The 10,379-nt window shown below is 41.2% G+C and overlaps 2 protein-coding genes across 2 annotated transcripts; both read left to right on the forward strand.

The window, feature by feature from the left end:
* Window positions 1–2,252: 2,252 nt before the first annotated feature.
* Window positions 2,253–7,955, forward strand: tmprss5 (transmembrane serine protease 5; the record flags this gene model as incomplete). The annotated part of the gene is made up of 13 exons (XM_079224448.1): window positions 2,253–2,264; window positions 3,546–3,681; window positions 4,042–4,122; window positions 4,630–4,743; window positions 5,120–5,261; window positions 5,476–5,589; window positions 5,684–5,727; window positions 5,907–6,069; window positions 6,204–6,388; window positions 6,916–7,014; window positions 7,129–7,271; window positions 7,418–7,570; window positions 7,947–7,955. The coding sequence occupies 13 exons, from the start codon at window positions 2,253–2,255 to the stop codon at window positions 7,953–7,955; spliced, it is 1,395 nt and encodes a 464-aa protein (XP_079080574.1).
* Window positions 7,956–8,368: 413 nt separating this feature from the next.
* Window positions 8,369–10,141, forward strand: pih1d2 (PIH1 domain containing 2; the record flags this gene model as incomplete). Its single annotated transcript, XM_079225456.1, has 5 exons — window positions 8,369–8,548; window positions 9,001–9,127; window positions 9,206–9,436; window positions 9,576–9,850; window positions 10,007–10,141. The coding sequence occupies 5 exons, from the start codon at window positions 8,369–8,371 to the stop codon at window positions 10,139–10,141; spliced, it is 948 nt and encodes a 315-aa protein (XP_079081582.1).
* Window positions 10,142–10,379: the final 238 nt, after the last annotated feature.

Genomic DNA, 10,379 nt, shown 5'->3' on the forward strand with positions numbered 1-10,379 from the left:
TAACATTATTTACAGAATTCCCTTTTATATATTTAAAAGGCTTGAATCAATTTACTTTCTTGAAGATAATCTGTGCATTAAATATGAAGCTGGAGCCAGCAGTCTGTCATCTTAGATTACATACTTAGAAACAAGGAAAAAGGATAGCCTGGCTCATGACAACACACCTACATCCCCCTTTAGGCCACATGTGTGTTGTTTATGTACAGACTAAACAAACCAGATATAGCATGTTGCTTAGTAAGCTTTATAGGTGCTGTAAGTACATTTTATTCGGTATAGACAGAGGCAGGTTAGCCAAACTGCCGGCTGTCTGTATAGCTTCATATATAACGGACCAATAGAAAACTGGTATAGTAAATCCCTCAGCAAGAAAAATAAATGTAATCCCCAAAATGCTAAACAATTCATTTAAAAAAGTTTAAAAGATTGTGAAATACATTCAGATACACACATTTGGAACATGAGAGGTGTTAAGGTTACTCAAACTTGTGCGACTGTGGGCGGTCCAACCCTTAATGACAGCCACTGCTGAGAGGTCACGGCCAACAGCAATAATGGCTACTCTCTTGATAGCCCACACATCAATGAGTCACTTATAAATGCTTTGGTGGGCTGGACTTTGGCAAAAAAAAGTGAACTTAAAAAAGAAGCTTCCCTCTTTTCTGCTCAGTTAGAGGCTAACTGTGGGATTTCCAAGCAGGTACAGAGAGATCCGATGATCAAGGTTCGGACATTTAGAGCCAAATATACTAATGGCTGAGATAAGAGTGAAGCTGATCAAATCTCACTCCACGAAACAGAGACAGTGATTCACCCTCTGAGCAGAGAGGTATCCAACTCCAAACAGCCTCTCCACAGTGGACTGTGGTACGTGAATACATGAATGTATTACATCCACACTGTCACTCTTTGACACCAAGGGGACAGGCTGTTATTGTTATCGTACATTTTCATTTAAAAATGTTAACGTTAAAATAATGGCTTTTGTTGTATCTTTTGTGTCAGTGTCTAGTTTTGTGTCGAGACCATTACTCAAGATAGTGAATAGTTTCTTTGCCGAGATAGTTGAGGTTGTTTCTTATTACATTAGGTATTTTACAATCATGTGTTATTAAGGTACACTTAGTTACCTCTGTCTAATGCAACAGTCCTGTAACAAAGCCGGCCTTCATTAAGGCTGTAATGTTACGTTTTTGTTGAACCTTTTGAGTTTGGGGTGCTGTTGAATTGTTTTGAGTTATCGAACCAAAATGATTAGTTGATTCATCAAACCCTGAACAGAAAAAACCTGCCAACAGTGTTGATAACTGAGTTGTCATTTTAATGTATTTATTGAGCAAACGCACAACACAAACTACAGCCCACAAAATGATTGTGAAGGTGAATCAACACCTCCTTTAAAACACTACACTTGAAAGGAGTGTATCTCACTTGAATAAGGATGCATGAAGGATAAATAACAATAATGGAAGAACTGATCAGGTGCATGCTTATCCCCAAATGAAAATGTATTTATTCCCGGTAAAATCTTTTCTAATAAACTAATGTAAAGCCCTGTTGACTTGGCTGTCTGAGAAAACAAGTTCCACCAGAAGAGGGAGACATCAAATATCTTTGTAAATGACCAAACAGCGGCTGTGTTCTCCTTTCTCTTCTGTTTGCCTCCTAACAAGAACAATTAGGCACAATGCTAATATTTTCAAACATTATTAACCTCACAACCCTCGTGATATGTATTTCGGCTGTTGCTTCATCACATGCAATCTGCAGGGCTCATTACTCTGTGTTTGATTTGCAAATAATTCCGCATGGCTCCTGTTAGATGAGACAAATAGATCTGAGCTATTTCTTGGATTCTGCCTCGACAGTCGGACAAGTAGGAATGTCCTTCCTGGCAGTTGTTCCCTTCACCTGGACTCTGACTAATCCCACGCCACGCACATGGGAGACACAAATACAACCTTTGTGTTATATATTAATTTACCTCCAACGATCAAATTAATGATTTCTTTTCAATAAAAGAAACTATGTTTTGTCTAAGAGGTGATGTGAAGACAGGCTTTGATCTCTCTCCAACAATTTCCTCACTATTTTCAAACCGCACATCTCCGTTATTGATTATTCTTACTATTCTTAGAGTTAATGATTCTATTTTAAAGGCACTCCAGGCAACCTTTCTTTCATTGTACTTAAAACAAAGATGATATTTCTAATAGAGAAAGAGAATATCGATACAGTCTGAGTACGAGATGGCTAAAAGGGTGAGCAGAGAGGAGAAAGCCTCATCTGTCATCAGGCAGACAGAACAGACTTCATTTTGTTCTTGAGTGTTGAGAGACTATAGCTTTGGATTCCAAATGACGGGGATTGACATGATATGAGGCTTTTCAACAATCCGCAATAATGACCTTTTCTCAAAATCTACAAACTGTCAGGTTAATAACATGCCTCAGATGAAAATGGACAATCTTTTGGCACAGGTAAAAAGTGTTACCTAGCAACACCCGGTGTCCTATCAATAGTCAGCTTGGAGGTATCTCTGGAGATGCTCCCCCCCTACAAAGACCTGGTTCAGCTTGCTTCAACAGGCCCCATGACCCCCTGGACAAACAACAGCCTCATTCTCTGCACCGCTGCTGACCTCATTGTCTCTTTGTGAAGGGAAACACCAGAGTTGCATTCTGTTAAATGGCAAATGGTGCATCAACTGCAAGCAGGACGGACCTCTCTGCCTCCAGCACAGGCCCACAGATGAGCACGGACACCGCTGCTTTTTCCTCAGGACTCTACCCAAGGAAAACATGGTAAGAAAGACCAAATATCCACTACGCCTCACTCCATCTGTTTAATGTATGCAATCCTGACAACAACACCTCTCTCACATTGTTACCTGCACCAAATTATAGGAACGGCTGCTGCTACACATGTAGCTTTCACTTCAGAACTGTCACATTTACTTATTTGTTATATATAATTCATGTGCATCAAACTACCTATGCGCCACAGGTGTTGGGAATTTCTTAAGTGCTCTGACACTATATGCAACTAAAACTAATTATTTAGAATTACATGTTTAGCTACCCTAGAGTGTCATAGAATGCAAAAGAGCAGACACTTTTCCATTGATTTTGATGGATTTTGAACTGTAATTGTATAATAGCAAGTCTGCATCTCACATCTATGAAGCGCTTTATTATATTGACTGTGAAACTACCAATATGTTGTTTAAAGAAACAGCTTCTCTTTGGAGAGTAAGCCCAATAAACACACACACATATACCTTGCACACTGAAGAGATGTACACACACACACACACACACACCTGTGCACATCTACTGCTCTGACTCCATGCATCCGACTGGTCAGTGGTGGTTAATATTCCAGATTACAGTGTTACTAATTAAATCTGACAGGTGCACTGCTGGGTGGGAGCAGATGGTCAGCAGGTAGTTTTTGTCACAAGTAAGCAAACGGGACAACATTCTAACAAAATAGGAACAAGCTGTAAATGAGGTCTGACGTGCTTACTGTACTTCTTATAGAGTCTTGATGAAGACACATTGTCAGTGATTGAGAAACCGGCGGCTGTCAGCCATTCTTTTCATTCAGAGAAAACAGCAGGAGCTGCAGGGACCCAGAGATGGGGATGGTTGAAAGGGATTCACTCTACGAGTCACGGTAAGCTTCTGTGGTGCACCACCCAATGGGCATCAAAGTTCAACAGCAATCTTACATCACCAGTGCAAAAAAAACCTGAAAGCTGTTTAATTATGCTACCCTAAATATAAAGGTCAAGTCTAATTAAGATGAAACCATCTTCAGTTCAGTAAAATGATAAGGGTTTGCTTTTTTAAATGTCATTGTGTAGATTTGTTTTTGAACCCTTTAGTGTTGTGCACGTATTGCATATAGCTGCCCCTGTCCCGGTGCTGTGTGTCAATGTAATGTGTGTGTAACAGTTGACATTTAATTATTCTTCTCAGCTCATATATCTGGGATCCGGAGGCATTAACTTCTTCATTCTTAATTTTACTTCAGCTCACAGGCTGGTGAGGCTGCTGGCAGCAGTGTGTGCAGTTGGACTACTGGGAGGCTTAGCTGTAGGTGTCTGGTTTCTAGGTGAGTCATTGTGTTGAGACAGAATCAGTCAATTAGTTTAACTGTAACCAGGACCAATGTGCAAAATGTCTTGTTACAGCTACTCAGGCTTCTATACTTTTTCAGGTGACAGCAGAGCCCGGCAGATACTGGATTTTTGAGGGCAATATATACTATCAGCTTTTGTAAGGCTGAAGCAAATCGTATTGGGCTATAACTGAAAATGTATATATCTTTATCGAAGGCGGAGCAGCACATTTTCCTATTTGAGAAGCTTTTGCAACAGGCAAAAACACAACAAGATCATGCAGAGAATTGCTTTAGTGAGCTTGTTCTCTAATCACCAGAACTCCTGGATATGAACATATTTCATGCATCCTTTTCTGCAGTTGTATTGCTGTGCCAGACAGGGCTGGTCTGTTCAGGGTATTAATTCAGATAATCTGGTAACATTTAAGAAAAATAAACTAATGTTTGCTACTCAGACTAATTAAAAGACTGATTAACTACATCTTTATTTACATATAGTGAAACATCTGCTGAGGCCTTCCTACTCCCAAAGCCCAGTGGGACTTGGGGACACGAAGGAGACGGCTTTTTGCAATGTGACAGAAGATATCTCTATCTCTGACCCAAGGAAAGGTCTGTGTTTCCTTCATCTCCTTGTTTGTTTAGGAGGCAGGCATTTGCTTCACTGATTTATGAATTAACAGCGCATGTGTGTGTGTTGTACATTATTATGCGATTCATCATACTGGGTCATGGTTCACCTTTGAAGGGATTTTTTTGTTGAACAGTAGCAAAATTACCATTCAACAGCTGCTTCTTGTTGCCTTTTATTCACTCTTGAGAGATGCCCATTGACTTACGTGAAAACATCACACATAATGATCTGTTTCTATTGACCACATTAGCATAGATGCTTGTGTTTTTTCCGAATCATGTCCCACTCACAGAAGAGGCTCGTTCATTACTGTTGACTGAGAGCTTGTCTCTGGAGGGATTTTCAATCAATCAGGTTCAGTGTTTTACAGAATCAGCCCAGAGAACTCCCTTCTGGAGATTCAGCTGGGGACGCTGCCCACTTGGCTGCCGGTGTGCTACGAGGGGTGGAACTCGTCACTGGGAACGCTGGTCTGCAGACAGCTGGGTTCTCTGAGGTTTGCATTCCTGACAGGATCACACACTATCTCAGCCCCTTAACGCTGATTGAGACTGGAGTGCCCTCACGTACTTTGAGTTTAATCTCAGCCTGCTTTACCAAGGCTCAGTTTATTTATGATTTGCTAATACCTTATTTGCAATCTTGCTCCACACGTTATGAGTCTGAATTATCTTTAACACTCACTCATTTTGCATATTTTCTCTTACCAGACTGACTGAGCATAAAGGAGTGAATCTAACTGATATTGGGCCAAACTATACTGATGGCTTCATACAAATTACCTCAGAACACAAGAGCAATCTGGAAAATATGTGGCAAGTCAGGTAAAGCACTTTGTCTGACATCATACTCGTAACGATGCAAAGACAATTATTTGTTCATTTTGCATCAATAACTACACAATTTATTTTCATTTAGGGGGAACTGTATCACAGGGAGGGTTATCGCTTTGCAATGTTTTGGTGAGCAAATGAAACTTTTCGTTTTTGTTTGACTTCGCATTTAACACCAAGCCCTGTCGCTCTTTAAAAATACTTCACAAAAAAGCTTCATATTGGCAGCAGACAGAGAGAATGATGTCACTTGCTACAGCACTTTCTGACCAATCCAATTCCTTTTGAATGAACGGATCTCTGTTTAGAGTGTGGGACTCGAGCAAAGCTGCCCAGGATAATCGGAGGAGTCGAAGCCACGCTGGGCAGGTGGCCCTGGCAGGTCAGCCTCTACTACAGCAACCGTCACACCTGCGGGGGCTCCATCATCACCAGCCAATGGGTAGTCACAGCAGCCCATTGTGTACACAAGTAAGACAGCTGACCTTAGCAGCACTAAAAGGTCTGGGGCTACACGCTGGAAGGAGAATAATTAGTCATTAAACTGGACACATAACAATTCCCTTATCAGTTTCTGCCTCTTCTTCTCTTTTCTCAAATGTCAGCTACAGGCTACCTCAGGTATCCAGCTGGGTGGTCTACGCTGGTATTGTTACCCGCAACTCGGCTAAAATGGCTCAGCACATAGGATACGCTGTGGAAAAGATAATTTACAATAAGAATTATAACCACCGCAGCCACGACAGTGATATAGCCCTGATGAAACTGCGGACCCCTCTGAATTTCTCAGGTCAGTATAGGAGGCTCATTACAAGCTTTGCGCACAAAAGAGATAGCAGCTCCCCAAAAAACACAACAAAATGAGAATACTATGGTCTAGATTTACCATTTTATTTCATTAAGCTGACACATTTCAGAAAACAAACCTCCATCAGACAACCAGTCTGTGGTATCCTTCTCCTTTAATAAAGACTAAGCAATCATTGTAAATATCTTTCATTTAAAACACTTAACTACTGCACACCTGATCTCTTACTTCCCTAAAGAGGTTTCACATCACATACATTATTATATATTGCATATTGGACCACAGTCAACTTACTTGTCATAAAACAACAATGACTTGTGAACCCATACATATTCATAGCACAAGGTTACATTGAGGGAGCCCATTACCAGACAAAAGCATAACAGAGGGAAATATGTAATATGTATAAAGGTCATAATAACTTTAGAAATGATCTGAAGGAAAAATCTAGTCATACAATCGTGTATCCAACCTGTTAGAACTATTATGTAAATGTTCCCTTTAACTAGACACAATTAGGCCCGTCTGCTTGCCTCAGTACGACTATGATCTTCCAGGAGGTACACAGTGCTGGATCTCTGGATGGGGATACACACAGCCTGATGGTGGTAAGATGCCCCCACACTGCTCTTAAACAAATTAACATCCACTGCAAGTCTAATTCACACATGATGACATAGTGTTTTGACAGAGCAGCATTAATTGCATGTCTTCTCGCTTAGTTCACTCACCTGACACTCTAAAAGAAGCGCCAGTTCCCATAATAAGCACAAAGAAGTGTAACAGCTCCTGCATGTACAATGGAGAGATCACGCCACGGATGCTTTGTGCAGGATACACAGAAGGGAAAGTGGATGCATGCCAGGTCAGATATACCTTATATTAAAAAAAACTCCCTTGCAGGGCGTTGAAAAAGATTCTCTTTGATGTGATTTGTTTACTGTGAAACACTGGCATAATGAAGCCTGGGTGAGTGTGAACAGTGAACAGTATTTGTGCCTCCCTCTGCAGGGGGACAGTGGGGGTCCTCTGGTCTGCCAGGATGAAAACGTGTGGAGGCTGGTAGGGGTCGTCAGCTGGGGAACAGGCTGTGCTGAGCCCAACCATCCAGGAGTTTACACCAAGGTGGCTGAATTCTTGGGCTGGATCTATGACACGATTGAGGTAAACAGGACTTTTTACAATTGACTTATTGCTGCAGTTCAGTCGGAGTACATCAAAAATAAAGACAATCCAACATGAATAGGGGTCATTCAGCTGCCCCATGAGTACTTTTAGTTTTGATATTTTGCAGATAATGCTTCTGTTCTTCTGATTAAGTAACCTTTTGAATGCATAATTATATATATTTTTACAAATAATGCAGTGTTTTTATATTTATATTGTATAGTACTTGAATAAAAGATGACAACATTTCCCATTTCACTGCAGAAAGTCTAATACATGTCATACTGTATGACTGTACTGAAACTGTAGCCGACGATAGGTTGTAAATATAGATTTTACACTGCTTGCTAATAATGTCTGTTTGTCTTTGCAGAATTACTGAGGAGGCGCATGAAGCCCAGCAGGATGCTCCTGATATATGTTTGAAACATTTGAATCATAGTTGATATCTTTTATTTTTACATGTCCGTTAAATAATGTACACACAAAGACAGGCTGAAGACATCAATCATGCATTTTTACGTTATATTTTTCATGTATTTAATATAAATTATGGCTCCTCTTATAAAACTGTGTCCCGTGTTTTTCTTGAAGCGCAGTTCTGCCAGGTGTAACGTTTCCATAGCAACTGACAATCATTAGCAAGCTAGCTAAGCTCCTCGCTAGTTAGCGTTAGCTCGTAATAAAACCGTTTGTCACACGGAGACGAGCTAGTTTCTACCTCCAACTCGCTCCAACTACCTAACTAACACTAGCAGTAGGTCGTGTGAACTGCAAAGACAGCGTCACGGTGAGATGTCCTCCGCTGGCAGCGCAGAGGCTTTTCAGCAAGTGAGCCAGTTGTGGTCCATCCTGGACGATCTTTCCCAAGATGACCCCGCGGCCTACCGCCAGTTCATCGAGAAGCAGATGAAGGAAGGAGCTGAATTCAATGCACCACCTGAGCTCGACTCCTGCTTGTGCACCGAGATACTTGTAAGTTAAAAATAGCTTGAAAAGAAATCAACTTTACTTTGGCTATAAAAGCCTGCACAAATGACTTCTCGCCACACACACATTTTATACACTTGTCCAGGTTGATGTAACCTAACTGCTATCAGTTCACTAAAGCTTCAACAATTATTATTTTAAGTATGGCATTTTTTTCGGCAATATGGTTATTAATTTAGAGCAAATTGAAAAAAATCACAAGTTTCTAAAACATTTTAAGATGTCTTATTTTGTCCAACCAACAGTATAACACACATAAATATTCAGTTACAAAAAGTTGTGTCACAAAAGAGTGTGTCAGAAGCTAAAACCAGTAGTACATTTTTATCTAAAAACAGAACTATCTACCCCTTAATAGAAAAGCTGTCACACCCGTTTGGTTTATAGTTCAGAGATTGGGTGTGTTTTGACAGACGGCCCATCTGTGTCCTCAACAGGGGCCCAAGAAAAGGTCACTGTACATCAACATATGCAGCTGGAAACGTGTGCCTGCACCTCAAGATCCCAGCAGGCCTCTACCATTGTGTGCAGGGAAACTGGAAACAGACACAAATGAAGGTCAAGGTAAATGACAAAGCTGTGCTGCACCACAAGCTGCTACATCAGAAGAAGAAGAAAAAACGTTGTGTTTTTCCTCCGCAGGTTGGTACTCTGTGTTGGATGTGGCAATAAACCCTGCAGTGCTACAGGACAGTAAGAAAGACAAAACAGAGGTGTATATGCTGGCCCTGAGCTTTGCCCAGCAGCAGCATGAGATGAGTTTATCTCAGCAGTACACTGTCGCCAGCTGGAGTCCAAAAAGCAGCCCGGATGACGTGCACCGCCGGCTTGGATTTCGGCAGTGGCCCGACACCTCCAGACAACCAGACACAGGTAGAGCAATACGTCTGACACCTCAATAAGTCGCTGCAGGCCCTCTATGATGGAACTATTTCCCTTTGCTGCTGCAGGTGTATCATCTTTCACCTTCTATCACAGTTTATTCTTATAATCCATAGTGCTCCTTTTACAGCTAGTCAGAACCCTGCTGCCCTTCTTCAGCAAATCTCCTCCCTACGGTCTGAGAAACAGCACAAGGACCCGGCAGTCCAAATTACCTCCAGACCTGCAGAGCACAAAAAGAAGGATTTGATCCAGGTCATCTCGACTACATTTGTTCAGCCTCAGAAGCCAGAGTACCAACTTGAGGTGAAGACCGGTACAAGAGGAGTTGCTCACAGCATGGAGCTGACCGTGGATCTGCCAAAGGTTTGCTCCATGTCAGAGTGCCAGCTGAGAATCTCCAAGGTTAGCGGTTACACACGACCCTTGAACAGTTGTAATGAACCACTTTAGAATCCAATGTGTGTCATTGCGTAGTTGGATTTCCTAAAAAAAAAACATAATAAGCCTCTTTCCACATTTATGAGTCAAACGGTGTGCTGAGTGTATTTTTCTCTACAGGACGACGTCTTACTGGAAGTGGAGGATGTCTACTATTTGCTTTTGGAATTCCCCAAAACTGTGATTGAAGACACTGCGCACGCCATTTTTAACAAGAAAACACGAAGGCTGACTTTGAGAGTGGATGTTTTCTAATTATTTGCCTATGTGGAGAAACAAATTAACAGAGGTTATCAGTTGTGCTGGGAATGGGCTAAAGTTGTAGGGCTAAATTCTTGCATAACCAAAACACAATTCCAATGTAAAATTCCAATGCAATGTGAAAAGACTTGTGAACATATTATACTACGAAGCGACTCGGCTCTGCCTCAAAACGTCAGCAAACATTAAACGGATCTGCTCTCCAATCCAAAATGATGTTTTTACTGAAACA

The sequence above is a fragment of the Taurulus bubalis genome (assembly GCF_910589615.1).
Source record: "Taurulus bubalis genome assembly, chromosome: 10".
Taxonomy (NCBI): Eukaryota; Metazoa; Chordata; class Actinopteri; order Perciformes; family Cottidae; genus Taurulus; species Taurulus bubalis.